At 43.6% G+C, this 25,982-nt stretch overlaps 1 protein-coding gene across 1 annotated transcript; it reads right to left on the bottom strand.

Moving 5' to 3' along the window:
• Positions 1–16,917: 16,917 nt before the first annotated feature.
• On the bottom strand, positions 16,918–25,895 carry POLR3F (RNA polymerase III subunit F). Its single transcript, XM_008493268.2, has 9 exons — positions 25,789–25,895; positions 24,930–25,047; positions 24,282–24,349; positions 23,206–23,273; positions 22,348–22,460; positions 19,806–19,949; positions 18,968–19,075; positions 18,166–18,357; positions 16,918–17,588 (listed from the first exon to the last, which is right to left on the bottom strand). The coding sequence occupies exons 1-9, from the start codon at positions 25,863–25,865 to the stop codon at positions 17,511–17,513; spliced, it is 966 nt and encodes a 321-aa protein (XP_008491490.2). The 5' UTR covers positions 25,866–25,895; the 3' UTR covers positions 16,918–17,510.
• Positions 25,896–25,982: the final 87 nt, after the last annotated feature.

Raw genomic sequence — 25,982 nt, 5'->3', positions numbered from 1 at the left:
TAATGTGGTTTTGTTGTGTTTTTTTAGATTGTCTTGGTTTTTGGTTTTTTTTTCCTCGCCCTGTAGAGAGCTTACCTGCCAGAACAAAAGCTGAACTTGAAACCTTGGCTTTGCAGAGCTGGTGAGTGCACGTGGCCGTGCCATCCAGGAGCAGCCCAGCAAGGGTTGCTTAGGCAAGGACATGCTTCACCTAGTGCACTTTTGTGTCTTGCACAGCCCAATTTAGAGAGCCTTCAAGAAGGCTACAGAGAAAGGAACCTCTCCCTGTGCTGGGATCAGTAGCTGCATCCCAAAAATGCTCAGTGGCCAAGCCCAGGACTCTATGGTAGCCAGAGTGTGTGAGCAAGGCCTGAAGAAAGCAAATGATATTGGAGTGGGAGTCCTTTAATTGTGTTTACCAGAACATTCCAGCTTAGAGAATTGGCTGTGTCAAGTCCTTAAGAGATGCTAGAAGGGCAGATTTTGTGGGTTTTTTGTGTTCAAGGCATCCCATCCCAAGGAGGTTCCTTGGTTATTTTCAGGTGACACTGGAGGGTGAGGATTTCCAGCCTGCTGCAGGGGGCAGCATGTGGTTAGGTACAGGTATTTACCATAGCCAAGTGCTTCCCCACAGTGGGTGCACTAGTGTGGTGGATAGCACTCAAGCTCCTCTCTAGAGACCCAGTTTCCCTGCTAGGAGCTGCTTCCAGCCCTCCTCAGCTGGGGTCTACAACCCTTCAAAGGGAATACTTTGGGCAGGGCTGGGAGAGAGAAAAACAGCTTATAAGGGACCACTATGACACCTAAAGTAGCCATCCAGGTTGAGCAGTCTTTTTTTGGCAGCAGCCAAGCACAAGTACCTGCACCTGGCCCAGAGCGACCCTTCCATCTGGAGTATCTCCCTAGCTTTTATTAACAGGGAGTGAAGTATTACAGCAACAAAGCAGGTCTCAGTGTGGCCAGGTTAGTAGTCTTTGGCAAAGTACATTTGGGGTCTGGCTTCCCCATACCTTCCCTTTCCTGAGACCTCTGCTGCAGAGCTGGCTGGCTCTGCCACTACTCAGCACCAGCTTCCCAGCCTGCTTGGTCTGCATGTACAGCTTCTGTGCTCCCACTCCTGCCAAAACACCCAGTTCCCTATTTAGGGCGGAGGCTATTTTTTAACTTCCTGGAACATTTGAACTAAGCAGTTTGCATGCAGCAGAGCTGGGGTGCTAAAGGTCAGCTCTTGAGAGGCCAGAGGGGAAGAGAGACCTCAGGACAAGCCAGGGAGTCCCTCATGTTGAAGACAGAAGGAGCATGCAAGTACTGGAGGTGGTGTAGGAGCTCAGCAGCTATGAATCCCTCATCTGCTCCATCCCCAAAGTCACCATCTCATCTTGCCTGCCAGGAGCAGTGCCCCAGAAGCCCCTCTGCCATCATTCCATGGGTCCTGCATCCTCAGTGGGGAATGCCTTCTCCTGGCAGCAGTAAGGAGGAGTTGGATACTAAACCATCTGCAGCCATACCCCAGCCTCTTTTCCAAGGACTGAAGTCTCCCAAGGTTTTGTTAGTTCATATCTCACCAGACTCAGCTTATATCTCACCAGTCTTAAGCTCATCTGATGCCATTGTACATGGTTGCACTGTTTTAGTTAATTGCCAGGCTTTCTAGAATAGCCCATGTGCAAGTTGCAAGTGCCTTATAGTTTTGACTGTGTCACAGGAAAGGTTGGGGGTTTTTTTAAGTTATATTTATTTTCATCCGATTTGCATTGAACAGAACACTAAAACTTAATGCATGGAATCCCCCCTAATTTTTTTAAACTGTTTTTAGTTTTTAAACCATCCCTTTTCTAGCTTTGGAGAAAGGGTATGAACAGTTATGCATAGGTATGTACCAGTTATTGCTGTACGTTAGCTTTGAGCTGCTCTTATATATGTATGTTATTTTTAAAGCCTGTTTATAAACGAGATTTCTCACTTTGTGGTTTCAGAAGAAGCAGACCGTGCTTCTCAAATGTCTTATACCTTTGCTGTGACGGATTTTTCCCTGCTCCCACCTCACCTCTTGATTATTGGGTAATACAGAGAAAAATCCAAAGTGGTCTGAAACACCAATGCACAGTGCCTGTAAAAAAACCTTGTAACTTTGCAAATAAAGGCATATGGGAAGCATTTGCCTAGTATGGGGTCCATGTCTGCCCTGCATGGCTTGCAGCAGCCTCGAAACAACCCAGGAGCCGGCTTCCATGTCTGTAATGATTTCTCAGGGTTAAGGCTCCAGCTTTGCTTACCCTGGCACACAGCAGGAGCAGTGCTGCATGAAAGAAGCAAGCTAGCCCTTCCATAAAAAAAAAAAAGAAACAAACAGAGCAAGTGTGTTCCTTTACGAAGCATACCACCTATAGTGCCAATGCAGAACAGGTATGAGATTCTACATGAGGAACTGCCTGTGAACAAGGATGAGGACTTAAAAAGGCCAGAAGTGTGACCAAGGCAAACCCGCCTTAAGCCTGCCATTAAAATTGACCCTGAAAAGAAAAATCAAAAGGTCAATGTTGTAGGTGGCTCCCTGCTGAGGGGAGCAGAAGGCCCAATATGCAGACTGAACCTGCTTCATAGAGAGGTCTGCCCTCTCCCTGGTGCCCAGGTAAAGGATGTCATAGGTAAGCTGCCCACCCTTGTGAGTCCTTCTTATAATTACCCACTTCTGGTCTTTCAGGTGGGTAGTGATGATGTAACAATGAGAGGCTCACAATCAATTAAAGGATATTTCAGGGCCTTGGGGCAACCGGTAAAGGGATCAGGAGCGGAAGTTGTTTTCTCCATGCCTCTAATATCAGCGATGGATGAGGAAATGTGTAAGAAGAGCTAACAAGTCAATTAATGGCTCCGGGACTGGTGTCATCAGCAAGGCTTTGGATTTTATGACCACGGATCAATAAACAAGGCACTAGAACTGCAAGCAGCTAATGGAGATGCATTTGTCTCAGAGGGGGAAAAGAATTCTAGGGCAGGAGCTGGCAGGGCTCACTGATAGGGCTTTAAACTGGGTTTGATGGGGGAAGGAGTTAATAAAAACACAAAAGCACAGGGCCCACTAGTAGGTTAGTAACCAAGGAAGTGGCTGGGGATGGTCAGATACCAAAAGTGAAAACTAACTGCTTGACTCCCTGTCTGAAATGCTTATATACCAGTGCACAAAGTATGAGGAATAAGGATATTAATTGGTACTGTAGGTAAGGTTCAATGGGAGGCTGAGGGCCAGTAGGAGTTTTCATTAGTCACTCTTCGTTTTGGGGTGAGTCCATCCTTTGGAACTTTGGAGCCAAAATTGGCAAAAATGGGAGGGTCGCCAAGGGGACTAATGTTAGAGGATTTAGGTAAAAAAGAAAATCCAGAGCCCAATTGTTGGTGCCGTTGTGGGCAGGGTTCCATGAGGGCCAGCAGGAGTTTTCAGTGGTCACAATTTATGTTTGGGTGCCACATCCATTTGTTCAGAATTTTGGAGCTGAAATCAGCCAAAATTTGCAAAAGTGGAAGCGGGGTTGGTGGGACGAATGTTTGAGGTTTTAGTTACTAATGAAAACCCAGAGCCTGATAGTTGGTGGTGCTGTGGGTAGGGTTTAATGGGAGGGTGAAAGCCAGGAGTTTTCAGTGATCAGGAGCAGTTGCAGCAGTTTTCAGCCAGGTTTGACCATTTGGAAATTTGGAGCTGAAATTGGCCAAAATTGGCAAAACTAGGAAAGCAATTGAGGGGCCGAACATTGGAAGTTTCAGGTACTAAAACTTCGAGTTTTTACGTACTAAAGAAAACTAGGAGCCTAATTTTTAGTAGTGCTGTGGGTAGGGTTCCATGGGAGAGTGAGAGCCATCAGGAGGTTTCAGTGGTCACTCTGTGGTTTTGAACCAGTCCGTCCATTTGAAACTTTGGAGACTAAATTGGGAAAAATGTGAGAGCTGCCAAGAGACAAATATTTGAGGTTTTAGGTACTAAAGAAATCCCAGAACCTGAATGTCAGTGATGCCCTGGGTAGGGTTCCATGGGAGGGTTAGGTCCAGCAGGAGTTTTCAGTGGTCACTGTGTTTTGGAGACAGATCTGTCTGGTTGGAAGTTTGGAACTTTAGAGCCGAAATTGGCAAAATGGGAGAGCAGCTGAGGGGACAAACTTTTGAGGATTTAGGTACTAATAAAAACCAGGACCCTGAATGTTAGTGGTGCTGTGGGCAGGGTTCAATGGGAGCGTGAGGGCTAGCAGGAATTTTCAGTGGTTGCTCTTTGCATTTGGGAGCCAGGTTTGTCTGTTTGTAACCTAGGAATTTTAGAGCCAAAATTGGCGAAAATGGGAGAGTGGCCAAGGGGAAGAAGGTTTGACATTTTACTTTCTAAAAAGAAATGCTGGAGCCTGGTGTTTAGTGGTGCTGTGGGTAGGGCTCAATGGGAGGGTGAGGGCCAGCAGGAGTTTTCAGTGGTCACTCTTTGCGTTTGGGAGCCAGGCCCATCTGTTTGGAAGTTTGGAACTTTAGAGCCGAAATTGGGAAAAATGGGAGAGCGGGCAAAGGGATGAACTTCTGAGGGTTTAGGTACTAACAAAAACCAGGAGCCTGAATCCAATGAATGTGGATAGGATTCAATGGGAGGGTGAGGGCCAGCAGGAATTTTCAGTGATCTCTCTTCGCATTTGGGAGCCAGGTTCGTCTGTTTGTAATGCTGGAATTTGGATCCAAAAGTGGCAAAAATGGGAGAGCATTCAAGGGGGTGAATATTTGAGGTTTTAGGTACTAAAGAAAACCTGGACCTCAATTTTGGTGGTTCTGTGGGTACATCTCCATGCGAGGGTGAGGACCAGCAGGAGTTTTCATTGGTCACTCTTTGCGTTTGGGAGCCAGGTCTGACCATTCTGAAATTTGGAACTGAATTGCTGAAATTGGTAAAAATGGTAGAGTGGATGAGTGTTTGAGCTTTTAGGTACTAAGAACACCTGGAGCCCAATTGTGTGTGGTGCTTTGGGTAGGGTTCCAGGGGAGGGCAAGTCCCAGCAGGAGTTTTCAGTGGACACTCTTTGTGTCCAGATCCATCCATTTGGAACTTTGCAGATGAACTTTGCTAAAAGTGACAAAAATGGGAGAGCTGCTGAGAGGGATGAACTTTTGAGGATTTTGATTCTAATCCTCAAAAACCAAGAGCCTGAATGGTAGTGCTGCTGTTTGTGGGATTCAATGGCAAGGTGAGGGCCAACAGGAGTTTGTCATTAAACATAGGTCGTGTTTCCTAAAACAGCAGATCTAAAGTGCATAGCTGGCAGAAACAGCTTCCACACCATATTCCTTTGTTCCCAGAGTTTTTTTTTTGTTTTTTTTTTATTGTACTGTTATTATTGTTACTGTTATTTTTTTATTACTATTTTTTCGCCTTTTAGTTTCACCACAAATGCTGAATAAGGCATGTTGTCCTGAAATAGATACTGGAAGGATATCAAACTATTATGCAACTGATTTAAATATTGTTCAGGCATTCTCTTTCACGTGGGATGATTTTACATGAGTCAAGCAGTGTCTTTTCAATACAGGCTTCCCTTTCCTTCTCAATATACCTTAGGCGTGTGGATAGTTTTTTTAAGCACTAAGATATTTTATTGTTTTTTCAACTCTCAGCTTCACCACCAAAGTTGAAAAAAGTGTGTTGTCCTGAAATAGCTACTGGAGGAAGGATATCAAGCTGTGTCACTTTGAAACTATAAAGCAACTGATGCGAATATTGTTCTGACGTTCTCCTTTACATGGGAGGATGTTACAAGAGTTAAGCAGTGTAATTGAGATACCACCTTCTCTTCACTTCTCAATATACCTAAGGCATGTTTCCTAATGAAGCAGATCTAAACTGCATAACTGGCAGAAACAGCTGCCATATCAGAACCCAGTTGATAGGAATGATATGCCCATATTCCTTTGTCCCTGGAGCGATTTTTTAAAGCATTATTTTATTGTTTTATACCTCTCAGCTTCACCACAAATGACGGATAAAGAATGATGTCCTGAAAGAGATGCATGAAGAAGAATATCAAGCTGTGACACTTTCAAACTATAAAGGAACTGATGTTAATATCGTTCTCTTTTTTGTGGGATGATTCTAGATCAGTCAAGTGGTGTCTTTGTAATACAGGCTTCCCTTCGCTTCTCTATATACATAAGGCATGTTTTGTAATGGAGCAGATCTAAAGATAAACACGCTTTGGTTGATGGTGCTGTGTGTAGGATTCCATGGGAGGGTGAAAGCCAACAGGAGTTTTCAGTGGCCACTCCTTGTGTTTGGGAGCCAGGTCTGTCTGTTTGGAAGTTTGGATCTGAAATTGGCAAAATTGGGAGAGTGGCCAAGGGGAAGAATAGTTGAGGTTTTAGTTATGGGAATAACATTCCTGTCAGCCACTTTCTGATGTGGGAGCTGCTTCTGCCAGCTATGCAGCTATCTGCTGCCTTAGGTATATTGAGAAGTAAAGTGAAGACGGTATCTCAAAGACACTGCTTGACACTTTTAACATCCTCCCCCGTAAAATAGAAGGCCTGAGCAATTTTCACATCAGTTGCTTTATAGTTTGAAAGTGTCACTGCTTGATATCTTTCTTCCACTAGCTATTTAAAGATAACACGCTTTATTAAGACTTTGTGGTGAAGCTGAGAGGTAAAAAGCAATTAAATGTCTTAATTTTTTGATGTGAATATTGTTCTGGCATTCTCTTTTACCTGAGAAGGTGTTACAAGAGTTAAACAGTGTCTTTGAGATAACTTTCCTTCGCTTTTCAGTATTCTAAAGGTATGCTTCCAAAAGCAACAGACCTAAACTACATAGCTGGCAGAAATAGCGCCTATATTAGAAATACAGGAATGATAATCCCATATTGCTTTGTCTCTGGAGTGGTTTTTAAAGCACTAAGATTTTTTATTTTTTTTTCACCTCTCAGCTTCACGACAAATGCTGAACAATGGGTGTTATCCTGAAAGGATGTATGAAGAAGGGTATCAAGCTGTGATACTTTCAAACTATAAATCCAGGAGATGGAAATATTGTTCTGATGTTTTCTTAGACATGGGAGGATGTTACAAGAGTGGTTACTCTTTGCATTTGTGAGGCAGGTCTGCATATATAGATATTTGTGGCTGAAATTGGCAAAAAATGTGCGAGCAACCAAGGGGAAGAGCGGTTGAGGTTTTAGGTATGGGAATAGCATTTCTGTCAGCTGCTTTCTGATGTGGAAGCTGTTTCTTCCAGATATGCAGTTGGATCTGCTGCTTTAGGAAACATGCTTGAGGTATATTGAGAAGCGAAGGGAAGCCGGTATCCCAAAGACACTGCTTGACTCATGTAAAATCATCCCACATAAAAGAGAACACCACACCAATATTCACATGAATTGCTTTATACTTTGAAGGTGTCACAACTTCATAGCCCTCTTCCATCATTTATGTCAGGAAATTGGATGTTGGATTAGGATTTAGGATTGTTCTGGCATGTTTTCTAAAGCAGCACGTCTAAACCACATAGCTGGCAGAATCAGCTCCCACATGTCTAACCAGTTAACAGGAATGAAAGGAACCTCAACCATTTGTCTTCTCGGCCGCTCTCCCATTTTTGCCAATTTCAGCCGATTTCAGCTCCAAAGTTCCAAACAATAAAATATCTTAGTGGTTGTCAGGCGCCACAAGGTGGGTGCGGCACTGTCATGTCTCACAAGGTGAGCACGGCTCCCCAGATGCAGGGACCAAACAAAATATCACATCCCACAGAGTGGGCACGTCTCTACGTCCCACAGAGTGGACACAGGTAGCTTTCCCCAGAGTGGGGGTCGACCCAGGGAGATTTGGACTGGACTTCCTTGCTTTCTAACTCCCTCAGTGAAGAGCCTAGGGGCCAAATCCTTCACCTCCTCTAATTAAGCTCTTTTAACAACCCATTTGGCAAGAATAAGTTTGGGAGTTCTCTGTGTGGTACTCAGGAGTAAGGTTATCATCCAGGAGGTGTGTATAAAACCACAACTTTACTTAAAGGTGAGTAAGATGCTTTAGCATGTGATATTACAACTAGCAGAATTATAAAGGAAGGTACTTTAAAAGCAAAACTGAAAAAAGTTGTACAGGTTATAACTAAGGTTATAACTAAACAGGTTATAACTAACAAAACCTAACAAAGCAATGGGTAGTAAAATGTAAAAAAGCTGAAAACTATGTTACCCTCATGTGCCAAGATAAGATTAGAAAAAGGAACTCAGAAAGAGAGAGAGAGGTAATGATAATGATAAAGAAGAGATAGAGAAGATATCACAACCCTTGGATCCAGCGATGATCTTGGTAGGAAGTTCAGGTCCTTGGATGGTGGGAGTGACCACTGAAAACTTATGCAGCCCCTAGCCCTCACATGGAAACCTACACACAGCGCCACAAATGATTGGGCTATATGTTTGCTTTAACACCAAAAACCTTGAATATACCACCCCTCAGTGGCCACTCTCCCACTGTTGCTCAACAGGGCTTCAAAACTCCATATGAAGGGTCTGGGAAAAAAAAGCAAACCGTAACCACTGAAAACTTTTGCTGGCTGTAACCCCCATGTTAAACTGGACCCACAGCACCACGAACGATTGGGCTACAGGTTTGCTTTAGTACCAAAACCTCGAATATACCACCCCTCAGCGGCCACTCTCCCACTGTTGCTCAATATGGTGCCAAAACTCCACACGAAAAGGCCTGGAAAAAAAAATAACAGGAGACACCACTAGAAACGTTTGCTGGCCCTAATCCTCACATAAAATCCTACACAGAGCAAAACAAACAATCAGGCTACAACTTTGCTTTAGTACCAAAAACCTCAAATATACCACCCCTTGGTGGCCACTCTCCCACTCTTGCTCAATATGGCTTCCAAAACTCTATACGAATTCGACTGGCAAAAAAGTGCAAAGAGTTACCACTGAAAACTTTTGCTGGCTCTAACCCTCACATGGAACCCTACCCACAGCACCACCACCAATTGGGCTACGGGTTTTAATGTTACCGAAAACCTTGAATATACCGCCCCTCAGTGGCCACACTCCCACTCTTGCTCAATAGGGCTGCCAAAGCACAGAACGAAGGGGACTAACAAAAAAATGCCATGAGTGACCACTGAAAATTTTTGCTGGCCCTAACCCTCACATGGAACCCTACCCACACCGCCACCAACAGTCTGCCTATGGGTTTGCATTTTACCAAAAACCTCGACTATACCACCCCTCGGTGGCCACTCTCCCACTCTTGCTTAATGTGACTCCCAATTCTCTATACTAATTCAACTGGCAAGAAAAGGCAAAGAGTGACTCTTGAAAACTTTTGCTGGCCCTAACCCTCACATGGAACCCTACCCACAGCACCACCAACAATCAGCCTACAGGTTTGTTTTAGTACCAATAACCTTGAATATACCAACTATAGCAGCCCTTGGTGGCCACTCTCCCACTGTTTCTCAATATGGCTCCAAAACTCCATATGAAAGGGACTGGCAAAAAAATGCAAAGAGTGACCACTGAAAACTTCTGCTGGCCCTAACCCTCACATGGATCACTACCAACCATCAGGCTACAGGTTTTCATTAGTACCTAAAAACACCCCCCCTCCCCTGGCCTCTCTACCACTGTAGAGAGGAGTTGGGCTCCAAGTTTAGAAACAAACTAGACTGGCTCCCAAACACAAAGAGTGACCACTGAAAACTTTTGCTGGCCCTCATCCTTTCATGGATCCCTACCCTCAGCACCACCAACAATCAGCCTATGGGTTTTCTTTTGTATCTCAAACCTCAAACTTCTAGCCACTCAGCAGTTCACTTACTGTTGTGGAATTCGGCTCTAAAATTCCAAGCAAACAGGCCTGGCTGCCAATTGCAAAGAATTACCACTGAACACTCCTTCTAGCCCTCACCATGCCGTGGAAGCCTTCCCACAACTCTACCGAAAATTGGCCTACTGGATTTTATTAGTACGTAAAACCTCAAATGTTCAACACCAGCCCTCTCCCTCAGCGTCTCTCCCACTGTTGCGGAATTGGACTCCAAAATTAGAATCAAACAGGCCTGGCTCCCAGACGCAAAGAGTGACCATCAGAAACTATTGCTTGCCATCACCTTCTCATGGAACCCTACTAAACGCACCACCAACAATTGAGCTACAAGCTTGCTTTCGTACCAAAAACCTCAAATGTTCAACACACTCCCCCTTTCCCTCAGCCACTCTCCCACTGTAGTGGAATAGGGGTCCACAATTAGAAGCAAACAGGCCTGGCTCCCAAACACAAAGAGTGACTAATGAAAACTTTTGCTGGACCTCATCCTCTCATGGAACCCCACCCACAGCACCACCACCAATCAGGCAATGGGTTTTATTTAGTACCTAAAAACTCAAAAGTTCAACCACTAGACTGCTCTACTACTACTGTGGAATTCAGCTTCAAAATTCCAGGCAAATGGACCTTGCTCTCAGACACAAAGAGTGACCACTGAACCCTCCTGCTGGCCCTCACCCTGCCATGGAAGCCTACCCACAGCACAAACAACAATAAGGCTATGGGTTTTCTTTAGTACCTATAACCTCAAATGTTCAATACCAGCCCCTTCCCTCAGCCACTCTCCCACTGTTGTGGAATTGGGCTCCAAAATTAGAAGCAAGCTGGCCTGGCTCCCAAACACAAAGAGTGACCAGTGGAAACTCCTGCAGGCCCTCATCCTCTCAGGGAATCACTCCCCACAGCACTGCCAATAATCAGGCTACAGATTTTCTTTACTACCTGAAATCTCAAACGTTCAACTCCCCAGTCACTCAGTCTCCCACTCTCCCATGGAGAGTACCCACTCCCCATTCCCTTTCATGGAACCCTATCCAAAAAACTACCAACAATCTGACTATGGAATTGCTTTAATTTCTAATAACTCAAATGTTCCACTCCTCAGTCGTTCTCCCACTATTGTGGAATTTGCCTCCAAACTTCCATGTAAATGGGCCTAGTTCCCAAAACACAAAGAGTGACCACCAAAAACTCCTGCTGGCCCTCACCCTCCCATGGAATACTATCCACAGCACCAACAACGATCGGGCTATGGGAACCTCAAATGTTCAATCCCTTGACAGCTTTCCCACTTTTGTGGAATTAGGCTCCAAAATTGCGAGAAAATGGGCCTTGCTCCCTAATGCAAGGAGTGACCACTGAAAAGTGCTGCTGGCCCTCACTTTCCCATGAAACGCTACCCACAGCACCACCAGCAACCAGGCTACGAGTTTGCTTTAGTACCAAAACCTCAAACGTTCGACACTCACCCCTCCTTTGGCCGCTCTACTACGGTTGCATAATTTGCCTCCAAAATTCGAGTTGTTCCATTTGCTTGGAATTTTGGAGGCAAACTGCCCAACAGTGTGAGAGCTGGCGAGTGAGGGGGTATCGAACATTTGAGGTTTTAGGTACCAAACCAAACCCATAACCCAATTGCTGGTGGTGCTGTTGGTAATGTTCCATTGGAGGGTGAGGGCAATTGGGTTCTTTCAGTGGTCACTCTTTGCATTTGGAAGCCAAGCCCATTTACATGGAATTTTGGAGCTGAATTGCACAACAGTGGGAGACCGAGGGGTCGAACGTTTGAGGTTTTAGGTACTAGAGCAAATCCTTAGCCCGATTGTTGGTGGTGCTGTTGCAGGGTTCCATGAGAGGGTGAGGGCCAGCAGTTTTCAGTGGTCACTCCTTGCAATTGGGAGCCAGGCCCATTTGCTTAGAATTTTGGAGCCAAATTGTGCAACAGTGGGAGAGCAACTAAGGGAGGGGAGGGGTATCAAACATTTGAGGTTTTAGGTACTAAAGCAAATCCTTAGCCCAATTGTTCTTTGGTGGTTTCATGGGATGGTTATGGACAGCAGGTGGTTTCAGTGGTCACTCTTTGCATATTGGTGCCGGGCCCATTTCCTTGGGATTTTGGAGGTGAATTGCGCAACAGTAGGAGAGCGGCTGAGGGAGGTGGGGTGGTGTCAAACATTTGTGGTTTTATGCACTAATGAAAATCCGTAGCTCAATTGTTCATGGTGCTGTGGGTAGGGTTCCATGGGAGGGAGAGGGCCCGTGGCTCCTTTCAGTGGTCACTCTTGGCATTTGGGAGCCAGGCCCATCTATGTGGAATTTGGGAGCCAAATTGCGCAACAGTGGGAGAGTTGCCAAAGGTGGGAGAAGTGGTGTCGAATGTTTGAGGTTTTAGGTACTCAGCAAACCCGCAGTGCAATTGTTGTTGGTGCTGTGGGTTAGGGTTCCATTTTGTTAATGTCCTATTGTTAATGTTTTCAGAGACAGGCCTGGCTCTCCTAGCAACATCAGTAAGAGGCAAAACAACTCTGCTTTTCTGGAATTGCTAGTTTATCCTTTATTTTAAATCTTCCTCACATTACCATGTCTCAAGAGAAAAGCACAATGCCTTACTGGGATGCAGGGCTTCAAGACCATGCTGCGCGCACTCTGATAGCATTAGGCAAATTAAAACATTGAGCAACTATTGTGAGTTTTCAAGAGTAGCAAAATCCTAAAAAAGCTTTCTCATTCTGTTTTCCTGGAAGAATCACAGTCTTGGTCAAAAAGTGATAGAAGGGGAAAAACTCAGGCTACATTCATAAGCCTCAACATGTTTTATGTCTAATAACCAAAATAGGAGAATGCTTTGAGCTCTACTTCCCCCTCCCTCCCCACTTCCCCCAGGATCTTCTGAGAAGTATGAAAAAGAGTGTGAAAAGTGTGATAATTAACTTTCTCAGGTAGGAAATGAACATTTTCAACAAGAACTTGTACACCACTCATGGAGTTTCTCACAGTACCTTTTTTTTGTCCCCTCCAGGCTTGCAGGCAAAGCTGCGCTCAGCACAGCTCAGGGCCTGGCTACCTGTTTCTTAGAGACGAAATGAGACAGTCCCAGCCACATGAAGTGAAAGAGAAAGGTGACAATCCTTTCCAAGATGTCCATACCCTGTTTCAAAATGTGAAGTGTTTGGCAGCAATAGGAGATGTGGCTGTTCCCACTCATTGTTGTTTCTTCCCAAAAGCTGCTCTGCACAGGGAGGCAAAACAGGAAACCAGATAATGTTCAAGAGCTTCCTCTTTTCTGTCTTGAGAGCTTGGCTAGCCATACCAGAACGAGACAGAGGATGGCACTTGAACAACATCAGATGAAAAATCATCATGCTTAACACAGCCAACAGGGGAGAGAGTTATCATGAGATTTAAAAAAAAAAAAAAAAAAAAAAAAAACAAAAAAAAAAAACCAGGAAAAACAGCCCCTCAGCCACGAGGTAAATGTTTCCATGATCAGAGCTTCAAGTTTCCCATTAGTAATGTTTTAAACTTTGGATTGCAAGGGCTAGACATGTTAAACAGCACCTGCCCGCTCTACTCCCTCAGTTCACAATACAGCCTGGTACTATAGTTAATCTGGTACTATAGTTAATATTTCTCTTGGAAATAAAGAGCAATCTCGTACTTGATTCCCCATGAAAATGGCATTTGGGTGTGACCACTCTCCAGTAGTGATTGTGCAGTCAGTTACATGAGCTCTCCCATCCAGAAGGTCCCTTGTGAACCTCTTGTATGAGGCTTGTGTCAAGAAATGAGTGGATCATGCTTCCAGGTGGTCATCCATATTTTGAGGGCTGACTAACTCTCAGCCTTCTACACATAAGTCTTCTAATATTCAGTACTGGGGAATAGTATTGTAACTTCCTCAAAACATTACACTTCACACCATTTTTGTAAAGGGCACAGCTTTGCCAGGTAGAAGACTCAAGGAAGTCAGGGAGATAAAAAAAAAAGACTAAACTATTAATGTTAACTTTTAGCATTAACTTCCTTTTTTAAAAATTAACAGGCTGATAGATTAGCCAGGCTCAGGAATAACCAGAGTGACAGCAAGATCATTCCTCTAATTAATTTAGAAATAGACCAGGCAGATTGCTATTTTACAGATAGGGAAGGGTTTTTTTTATGCCTTTCCTCTATAGGCATATTTTTTTCCAAATTTGAGAAGTCTTGTTACAGCTAAGAAGCTTCAGAGACCACAAGGGTCACCTAAAACAGATAAATCCAATACAAATGAGACAGAATTTGAAGAGCTTAATAAACCAGCTCTGTGTTTCATAAAGCTGTTCACTGATTACAAACTCTCCTTTTTATTACCAGTGAATATGGTGACATAGTGCATGAAGTGACATACCTGAATGTCATGTTTCCCTGAAAGCTATCTTGGAGCTGCAGTAGAGCACAAACACATTATCTCTGCAGCAGCAGCAGGATTCAGGACCCCATTGTGTCAGGTCCTCTTTGAAGCAGGAAAACAAAGGCAACCCCAGCCCCACACCTCTGTGAGATTACCTTTGGCTGCCTAAGGGATGTCTGCAGCTGGGGTTAAGTGAAGCTCCAGTCAATCCAGCAGCCTTTCTTCTGGCTTCAGTGTGCTAAAGGGTACAGAGAAAGAACAAACATCTGATCATTTCACCCCCCACACCTCTTTTGTAAGAGCTCTTCTGCCTCAACAGAGATATGCAGCCCTGTCACCTGGAGACAACACTGCCACAAAAGAAAAAGGGAGCTGTGGGTGCTCACACTAGTTAATACAAACTCCTTCCACAATCATGCCAGCTTATCTGAACTAGTTGTTTGCTCTAGTGGAGACAGCATACCTAGCTGGTCCCAGACAAGGAACAGTTTGTTTGGAGGAGGGCAGCAATACACTCCCTGGATGGGACAGGAACCATACTTTTTTCATATTTGTGCAAGACTTACCACCATAAGCCTTCTGCCCACAACCCATGCTATAAGTAGGAAAATGAGAATCCAGCAGGAGATGAACCCTTTAAGACTAGATTGTAAATTTGTAGATGACTCCAAACTAGGAGGGAATGTCATTTTGCCAGAGGGTAGGAAGATGTTGCAGAGGCACCCAGACAGGCTGGGTTGATGGGCCAAGGCCATTGGTAAGAAGTTCAATAAGATGAAGTGCAGGGTCCTATACTGTGGCCACAATAACCTCGTGCAGCACTACAGACCAGGGGAAGAGTGGCTGGAGAGTGGCCCAGCAGAAATGGACCTGAGATTACTGGCTGACAACCAATTGAACATGAGCCAGCAGTGTGCCCAGGTGGCCCAGAAGGCCAATGGTATAATGGCTTGTACCATGATGAGCGTCACCAGTAGGACTAGGGATGTAATTCTCCCCCTGTACTCAGCACTGGTGAGGCCTCACCTCGAGTACCATGTCCAGTTCTGGACACCTCACTTCAAGAAAGGTACTGAGGTGCTGGAGCAGGTCCAGAGGAGAGCAACGAGGCTGTGAAGGGACTAGAGGGAAAGACTTACGAGGAGAAGCTGAGGGTGCTGGGGTTGTTTAGCCTGCAGGAGACTCAGGGGAGACCATACCAGTCTCTACAACTACCTGAAGAGAGGTTGTAATCAGGTGGTGGTTGGACTCTTCTCCCAGGCAACCAGTGACAGGATGAGAGGGCATGGACTGAAGCTGCCCTAGGGAAGGTTTAGGTTGGAGATGAAAAAGCACTTCCTCACAGAGAGGGTGATCAGGTATTGGACTGGACTACCCAGGGAAGTGGTGGAGGCACAGTCCCTGGATGTGTTTAAGGAGAGGCTGGATGTAGCACTTAGTGCCATGGTCTCACCAGTGTGGTTGTGTTAGATCATAGGCTGGACTTAATGATCTCAGGTCTTTTCTGGCCTCAATAATTCTGTGGTTCTGTGACTTCTTTTAGAAGGTGTGAAACAGTATTGAAACGGCTGCTGTGAAGTCTCCTACCTTGTTAGCTAAGCTATCTTCCAAAAGGTTAGCCCACTGTTTACCACTCGTGGTCAGATTACATTGCATGCTGATAACGCCATTGTAGAGTGCTTGACCATTGCCCTCCCAACACAGCATCCAGGGCTTATTTTCTGACAGGGAATTTTGAAAATAGCTAGATGAAATAGGTCCAGTGCTGCACTTTATGTGCTAATCACTTCCCAGTGCTGGGAGGCTATGATGAAGGTAATGAGTATTGTGTAGAGATCTAGCCTGGATGCAAGGCTAAGCCACAGGTAGCAAGCTGTACTGGGACCAGACTGTCTCTGCAGTTCTTGTGTCTACACTGCCTCATCTGCTATTATTCATTCCAGCTCTGTCATGCTGTATGATGGAGAGATGACTGTACCCCATACACACAGTATTCTCATTTATGAAAAATGAAATAATTTTTTTTTCCCCTAGAATATGACCATAGGTTAAGGAAGAGGTAATCAGCATAAAATGGTGGGGACAAAAAAAAAGGACTAACTCCCAAGTGATACTGGGAATACTCTGATACTGCCAGATGGACGTTGATAGCAGGAGAAAACTAGACACAGCTCTCTCAAGGTCCGTGGCCCAGTGTAACCAAGGCATGAGGCTTAAAATACCACCACAGTATGTGTGTTCTTGCCAATTCATCAGTCGAGTCACACAGAGAAGGAGGCAGAGAGGTCACATGTGAAAGAAACACAAACTGGCTCCACATCACAGGAAGATAAGATTGGGCTTTTCAATGATGTGCTAGCATCGTGCCTTTTTCAGCTCACAGACCAAGGCCAAAGGCTATATTTATGTACAAACAACTGTCATCAGCAGCTTTTTCAACACTGAAGGTATTCAGATAATCTATCAAAATCTCCCCGGTACCATCAGGCCAGAGGAACTCTTTCTATTCTGGAAAACACATCTTCCCAGAATACTTTTACCCAGAATTTCCGCTGACATATCCATGTACGTGATGCAGCTGCCAGAACACACCAACACAGATTTGATTATGATCTTGTAGCTGTCAGATGAAGGAATAAATACAACAAATATATCAGCAGGCAGAGGCAGCAATGGAGGAAATTAAGCACAAACATTTATGAGAAAAATCAAGGTTTTAATGATAAATTAGTCACTTACAAAGATAATAAAGAATCAGTGAGTTTTGTATGACATATTTGGGATCTCTCCCACATCAGATTCCTAGTCTTCAATTAGATGGTAGCTATCAAGGGAGAAAAAAGGGTCAGCCTTAGGACTTAGACACCCACCAGTAGCTTTAATATGAAAGCAAACTTTTGGAACTCATTCTTGGCAATACTCATTAGCAAATTTTTCTGATCAGCTAATGACTTATTTTCATTCATTCAGAATAAGCACTTCCGGAGTACTCAACACAACCCTTGGAAACAATGCATCACTACCCAGCTGTACTATGGCAGTTTTCTTGTTCACACAACCAACTTTTTGTACAGGAATGGATCTACATTTCCACTTCAGCCTTGATCTTCAGTGGTGACTTGATTTCCAGTCCTATTACAGGACTGCTGACGCAACACATGTTGCTGCTTTATGTTTTACCAAAAGAAAGTCCCTCCATATCCTGAAGCCACTCACAAATTTCACCCTTAAAAAAGCAAGGTGCTTTGTGACATTGGCTGTGAAGCACGAATCGAGTTTACAGTTTTCTTTTACTTTAGAATTCCAGCCATTCTGTCATATAAATACAGTTTGATGGAGAAATCTCACCACCTTCATGGCAATCATCAAAAACCTGCAAAAGAAAACCGTCTGTCAATAATTACATACAGCATGCATTATCTAACTGGAAGTAACATGCTCTCATGTTTCCTGATCCTCCCCAACAGAAAAGCAGCAGTATAACATGGGCCAAAATCTAGCAAGTCCAGTGCAGGCTCTGCTGAAATGTAATGTGAGCACAACAGACCCCACTGTAGCAAAAGATGCAAATAGACACTCTAGAAAGTTTTACTCCAAGCAGGAGTGACCAAAAGCTAGACAGAGACAAATTAGCCTGTTAATAAATATAAACAGGGAAACTTGAGATCAGAAAATATAATTTGGAACATGCTTCACTTGATACCACCCTTTCACATACAGCACAGAAAAAACCCCAAACATGTAAGTGGGAAATACCCTGGTCTAAACTAAAGAACCTGCCTCCTTCACCATAGCTAAGTCATCATGGACAACAGTCCATAGTGGTTGGTTTAAAAAAGACATGAGGATCACTCATGGGCTAACTGTGCAACATGCCAGCTGGTCATTTGCATGAACGCATTCTAAATTTGCATGCACCTGCCTGTTCATATACAGAATTAGTTACTTACAGGGCAGAGTCCACAGGGCGTCCTGACTAATCCAGTAGGTTGTATGAGAGCACTAACAGCTCTGTACAACTTCATCTGTCCATCCACACTGCCTACTGTCCCTTCCTTTGCAGCAATAATGGTCATCTCCACTTTTCCATCATATATTAATGTATTTAAAATGGTTTCAATGTCTTCCATTGACAGCTCTACCTAAGAATCAATTTGTAAAATAAATATTAGGAAAGATGCATGCCAGTAAGTCCTGCAAGAAGGGAATGAGTGAACACCATGCATAACAAATTCTAACCAAGCCCAGATAAAGGCACCACTCTCACTGGGCGCTTTATGTGGCTATGCAAAAGAAAAGAAAATATCAGTACCTCCTGCCTCCCAAGCACTTTTGGGTAACATGAGCCTTGTCTTACCAAAACGAATTTCCCTATGCACCACAAGTGTCTACTTCATCCTAGTACAATACATTTAAATTTTACAGAAAAGAAAGTATGAAAGAAGAAAAAGACAGACAACTGAAGACACACCAATAATGGCAGGCGTTTTTTCTCCTCTAAAACTGCTTGAAGTGCATAGGCAAACTTCAGAGAAATTATGAAATATAAACTGGTAGAGACTGTTAAAGCAAAACGCATTCCAGTTGCCATCAAAAAGTATGTGAATGCTAATTCTTTTATATGCCTTTGAAAATCCACATGTACAAACTGCCCTGGAATCCCATGCAACACCAATGACGCTCCTCAAAAAGAAATAAATCAGCTATTAATGCACTGAGAATTTTGGGAGAGTAAGATGAATTTATTCTGACCTTACTGATGCCTAGTTCACAGATGTATTTCCACACCTCATGGGATGAGGCAAATGAGCTGTTCCTCTGTATCATGGGGTTCTGCTTGGTCTCTCGAGCTGCTTCTGCCTGAGAAAAAGCAAAGATGACAAGAGCATCTTTTGTGGCTCATTTTCAGACAGACTGAAGTAAAAAAGTTGATTTAGAATAATTTCTGGGACTTGTTTTTTATTTAGCCTTAAAGGCTATGTCCTTAAGAATCACGCATATGACACAATGCAGTGCATGACCAAACACAATTTTAAACTTAACAGGACACTGTCAAGGTTTGACACATGATTTACATAGATATTTAGATTAATATGAATGAGTATCAACATCTGGTGTTTTTTTGACAAAAAGGAAGTTTCTGCTGTACCTAGTGCCAGTTAACATACATTTTAATGAAACAGAGAAATTACGCAAATATGCATAGGACTTCTTTAACAGCAAGCAGGCTTCTCCTGCTGTTATACTGGAGAAAATTGTCTTCCAGGCAGAGCTGACAGACTAGTACCTTCCACTGTCTCAGAAATCAGAAGCTCTGCAGGGAAAGTAGTGACTTTTGCTAGATTTTTCAGTTTTGTGTTCTTTGCTGTCTATGTTGTTATTGGACCTTGAAGACAGAAGGCTTCCCTGTAGGTGCGAAAACATGCAAAACCTTCACCTGCTGCGAAAAACACAACCCAGTACAGATTTGCCAATTTAATTATAATGACCAACATTCATGCAAAACTCAAGCCTTGATTGTCACAGATTTATAAAGAAAATAATTACTTGCACAAAACAAATGGAACGTGACACTAGTAGTGGCACTCACCTTACTCTGAAGAAACTTAAAACACTGTTGATTTAACACCTCCACAAATTCAGACTCAAAGTCTTGGTCACTGTACCAAGCCCCACCAGTCACTGACCGGTCAGGCTGCAGATTATATAGCATATACACCTTCTTCTTGGATGCCTGTTAGGAAAAAAAAATGCACAGCTCTTAAAAGCTGAAAATCTTACATAAGAAAGAAAGATTTAGAAAGATATCTGCAAAAGAGATTTATCGCTCCAAAAAGGTTTATTAGTCCAAAAACCTAGGGCACTGCAATCCAGCTGACACGAGCTATCCTTAACATGTGGGATCCTCAGGTAACATGGAGATAAAGAGAAGATTGATACATTTAGATTTCTAATTATTTTATAACAGTGTTAGAAGAGAGTCTCCTGATAACAATGTGCACACAATATAAACCTCACTGAGGAAGACACGGGAATTTAATTTTAGGCCATCTACTCTAATCTCCATCCACAGCTGAAGCAGGGCAGGCAAGTGTTTTCAGGAGACAGCAAAGAAACTTAACAGAGAAGCTCTCAACAACTGTTTCTGAAGGATTCAGTCACAGACTGATGACAGGAGGACCCCAAATGATTAAACCCCACAGCTAAAGTTAGCCCTTGCAAGCCCACTCCTTACTGCCACACCTAGATGGGATGAATGGGAATGCTGTATCACTCCTGGTATTTGCAGTCAAAGGGCAATGGTCATCTACTGAACCAATTTTAGCAGCATTATGTCCCCTCTATGAATAGATGAAGCCAGGATCATGCCAGGATGATCATAGAATAGAATAGAATCATAGAATCGACTGGGTTGGAAGGGACCTCAGAGATCATCGAGTCCAACCCTTGATCCACTACAGCCACAGTTACCAGACCATGGCACTGAGTGCCACATCCAGCCTCTTTTTAAATATCTCCAGGGATGAAGAATCCACTACTTCCCTGGGCAGCCCATTCCAATGCCTGATCACCCTCTTGGTAAAGAAATTCTTTCTAATGTCCAACCTAAACCTTCTCCGGCACAACTTAAGACCGTGCCCTCTTCTCTTGCTGAGAGTTGCCTGGGAAAAGAGACCAACCCCCACCTGGCTACACCCTCCTTTCAGGGAGTTGTAGAGAGTGATGAGGTCTCCTCTGAGCCTCCTCTTCTCCAGGCTGAACAGCCCCAGCTCCCTCAGCCTCTCTTCATAGGATAAGAACATGAAAAAGCTACTGCTTCTCTATGTCCAAGTTCTTTATCTCCATTTTCTTTAAGGAAGTTACCCTCACCTCTCACTCCCCTCTTGCCCCTCCCTTCCTCCCAACAATGCACACATGCAAGCCAAAGCATTGCTTCCATGGTGCAAATGAGACTGGCACATAAGAAAGGCACACAACATAGAACTTCCAAGGCTGACAAACAAGTAGGCTTCCCAGTGTACCAGGCTCTGCAACAAAGCAGAATCTGCTGCAAAGCAGAAAAATCTCCAAAGCACGTGCTGTCAGTTTGCAATTAAACCCACAAGGGAGAGCATGGCATGGCGTAAGCATTGCAACAGCGTGAAAAAGAGCATGGAAAAGGATAAGCCCTACTCTGGTACATGGACTGTTTGCACAGATGATAAGTACTTTAGTAACTGGAACAAAGTAGAGGAACCAAGACTAAAACAATCAAATGGCTTCAAAAATTGTTTAAAATAAACAATACCGGTCCTGTATGAACCAGATAACTGAAGGGAGTTTCACAGTCTCTGCGGGAGAAGAAACTTGCAAGGCCACTTGCAGATAGGTAAGCATTATCCCTGGTGCCACATAAAAGGCTGACATTGCTTCAGTAGCAGTAACACCAAATTGTCATACAGCAGAACTGGGACAAGAAGTAATTACAAGCAGGTTGCTCATCTGGAGTGGTAGTGAGTGGACAAAGGAGAAAAGGGTGGTGGAAAAGATAGTTAAGAAAGTATAATACAGCACAAAAATAAATAAATCAGAGAACAAGTGAGGGCAGGATTTGCAGACAGGAGAAGCTCAGATGTGTACAGACAGCAGAGACATTGGCCTGTGGAGCCAGGCCCACTGGGATGCTGAAGGAAACCCACCAGACTCTCCCCCCGATTTATGTTCTAAAGACCAATTATGAAAGCACAAAGAAAATGGTGACAGAGGTGCAGCCTAGTAGTGGGCAGTGTCAGAGTTTTGTGAAGGGTAACAGAACTACAACAGTTGTGTGCAATAAAGAATGCAGAGGATTAAAACTACAGTTTAATAGTAATGGTGTGTAATTAATAGTGGGATGACTGACAGAACTGTAAATCAATAGTGTTGTACTGAATAATTAAATATAGTACATTGATTATTTAATAAATATTAAAGCCTCTCCTATCTGTTGCACCTCAAACTTGCATACTACAGACAGGGAGTCAAACACTGGTGCAGTCAGTGAGAAATTTGTAGGTGAAATGAGGTTTCTCTGCTCCCAGTCCCTTGTTCAAACATACACAGCATGCAGCAAATGTTTGAAATTGTCACCAAAAAAGTCATAAAATACTCACTGCCACAGATTTAACTGCTTTAATTAGTTTCTTGCTTTCCAAGTTTTTCAATATCTTGTTGATCTCTGTTAGAGGCAAATTACTTTTGTACCTAATGTCCCTGCTCCAAATACCTGTTTAAAATTGGAGAAGTGAACAGAAATTAATGGAAGAACCATTTGTTTCTGTACATAATCACAAAACAAGTCATATCACAGCACTGCCTAACTCACTTGCCAAGCACATAATGCATCCTTGATCCCAGCACTCCTGGCAAAAGGAAGGGAAGGGACAGAAGGGGATGGAACACGAAAAACCAGACAACTGAAATGCATACAACCACCACACTGCACTTCTGTCCTTTTCCTCTCATCTAAGAGCTCTTACAAGTGGACCTGGTTTCACAGCCAACATCAATACATCAGAGAAATCTTCTTGTACTTTTTCATCACTTGTGTTTGTGTCAACAGAGACATGAGAGTCAGTTCTACCTGCCATCTCTCAATCACAGTGTGCAGCAACTGCTGAGAAGGCCTGGTTACCAGCAGTTTCTGCTGGCAGTACACCTGCTAAACCAAACAGAAATATAACATGTTCTTCTAAGTACTCAGTGTTCTGCAGATTCCTCATCTTAACAGTCCCATAGATAACTCTGAATCCATATTCCAAATATTCTTTTAAAGACAAGGTTATTTTAACTCAGAAATATGTAATCTCTTGTGCTTTTAAAAAGTGGACACATGGAACATTAGCCACAGTCCTGGCATGTGATTTTATAGATTTTATATCTCTCTTGTCTGGGCAAGCATTTAAAAGGAAAGGAAAAGCCTCTTAAGTAAACAGTTAGTACCATACACAGTTAAAATTGATTCAAACTACCTTTGTTGCCTGCATCTTCTATAATTTGGTAAACCAGCTTCTCTTGATTGTCAGAGCCTTTCATTTTACTGTAAAATAAGACAGACATCGGGTTTTTTGAAAGGTCCAAAATTTTAAAGAAGTTGGATTTGTTTTAAATTGAAAACAAGTACTATGAAAAAAAAATATGCACAAAGGAAAAAACCCTGCACAATGAAGCAGACATTGACAAATATAACACTAAACCTCTCTGGATCAAGCCAAGCTTGCCAATGAGAAGCCCCAGTCATGAGAAAAGAGCACAGTATGAAAGAAAAGTGACTAAGGTGACTAAGTCACCCAACCAGTCACAGCAATGGGGAAAGCAGAGTCACATATTAACACAGCTATGTAAGGTCAAACACAGCATGGAGCAAAATTTAGGTTAATCTACCTCTAGAGCATCTACAAAAGTATAGTAAAATGCTCCCATGACCTCTATGACATGCCTTTCCACTGGTCTCAGAAACCCTGACTTGAGCCATCTTTTTCTAAAGCATTTGAAAGAGAGGATGACCCCTGCACTGGGGATAATTTTGAAAAGTATTAATTTCCAGAAATATGTCTAGGCATCTTTTACTCAGATTTGTGCAGGCATCACAAGACATGATTTGAAGGTACATTTCAATAAATCAAAGAGCATGAGTGGCAGTTCAAGTAGCCTCCTGGAACTGTTGTAAACATGAGAGCTGCAAGTTGAGCAGTGAGGAAGACCACAGAACCACAGTTTGCCCATAGAAAGGTGGGGCTTCACCTGGGTGTCACCTTAGTGTATGTTTGCACAGATCACTTCGCTGTCACTTGTATCAGGAACTCTGCTAGAAAGTTAGAACTACAGTCCCATGGCAAGCTCTGCTCAGCAGACACCACTACACCTAAAAATGTTTTCTGGATCAGCTCAGAGGAGTTATGTGTACCCTCCAGAAACAAGCAGTTGTGTTCTGCAAAATCCCTGTTACAGAATCCATATTACTTTGCTGACTATATTCTCAACAACGCTGAACATGAGTTGCAGAGTTGTGCTCCAAATACATTTATCCAGCAAACACAAGGCTTACCTTGCATTTTGAGACTCTTTGATTCTGTACAGGAGACCTGCATTGCTCCTGAGAAGGTCCAGTTGCCCCTAGGAGAGATGGGCACAATGCATTTACTTTCCTTTAAATGGACTGTTTCAGCATGTGGCAAGAACCTTCTAGTACTGTAAATTAAAAATCCTATTTTATGTCAACTGAATGAAGAAAAGCGAAAGCTAGCATTTCAACTCACTGGAAACCATACTTTTAAGGATATTTTTTTCTCTAGAGGGAAAAATAATTTATATTCAGCTACCAGAAATAATAAATATAGTTCCCCTCCTTTGCCACAACATCTATGCAGTTCCTATTATTTTTCCTTTCACCACTGCATGAAGGACACCAAGATCTTGTTTATTTTGCTCTTCCTTTCCACCAAAACATTCACTTGAATGGCTACCTCAGAATCACTTTGGAGCTTTACTGCACAAACTTTGAACAATTCTGAACTTCAGGAGCAAAGGTGGGGTTTTTTGTGGTTTTGTTTTGTTTTTTGTTTTTTTTGTGTGTGTTTTTTTTTTCTTTTTTTCTTTTTTTTTTTTTTTAACCAAATAGAGACCACCAGAAAACTTTCAGCCAGGACTGGCTACCAATTGGATTGGTAGCATGAGGAAGGGGAGATAACCCTACCATTGAGAGTAACCTGTTGATTGCCATGGCTCGCTGCTGGGCTTCCATGTGAGGCATATCATTCTGAATCACCTGGTCTGTGATCCCATGAGGGAACTGATGGCACAGCTCAATAATCCTGCAGGAAGACAAAAGCAAGTTTAAAATCATGTTATGTTGGAAAACAAATTCCAAGAGTATTAGAATCAAAACAGAAGACAACAAAAAGAACAGCTCAGGAAAGATGTACCCACGGGCTCCTTCTCAGTCACAACTGTTAGAGGAAATTAGCATCTACTACTTGTGATAACAAACATGCCTCTACAACTCTTGGACAAACTACTTGTGCTCTTTGTGACAACACTGAACGTAGGGCTTCATTTTACTTTTATGTTGCTCCCATTATTAAGTACACGGTTTCAGAGCTCCCTGTAAAGTTTTATTATACAAATGGTTGTGATGGGAAGGAATTGCTAGTTAGTCAGAGAATGCAAACAACGATAAAACACCATTTAGGAACAAAAAACTCACAGCTGAAATTCCCCTTTTTTAAATTTTCCAAGAAAAAGACACCAGGACAGCCAAAGGTAACCTGACTCCATCCCTCACTGCCTCCTAAGCACTGTGCCCGCAACAACAGCAACCTCTTCTCCAGAACCTGCTTCCCGACCACCCCCCGGACGTCGGCCAGCACCAGTGCCCAGCTAACTCCCCTCACACCTCTGCCGTCAACCCGCAGTTCACTTCCCTCGCCTCCATGCCAGCCCACAAAGGCCTTCAGCGCACTCGCCCCTTCACGGCCCTCCTCTCTCCGCCGCCAGGGCGCTTCCCGCCCCGCAGCCTTCCCCAGCACACACGCTGGAGCCCCCCGGCCCCGCACCTGTTCTCTATTTCCATGGGGTCGGGAACCTCCGGCTTCACCTTCACCTCCGCCATGGCGCGGAGATGCCGCGACATCAACCACCTCTCGCCGAGAGACCGGCGCGGAGGGATGACGCCAGAGCCGTGCGCCGGAGGGTGACGGGCTCGGTTGCTAAGCAACGGGACGCGGCCCAATGGGCGGCCGCTCTGGTG

Source organism: Calypte anna, chromosome 3 (assembly GCF_003957555.1).
Source record: "Calypte anna isolate BGI_N300 chromosome 3, bCalAnn1_v1.p, whole genome shotgun sequence".
In the NCBI taxonomy this organism is placed as follows: domain Eukaryota; kingdom Metazoa; phylum Chordata; class Aves; order Apodiformes; family Trochilidae; genus Calypte; species Calypte anna.
The sequence above is the reverse complement of the archived record's forward strand: the minus strand, read 5'-3'. Positions and strand labels throughout refer to the sequence as shown.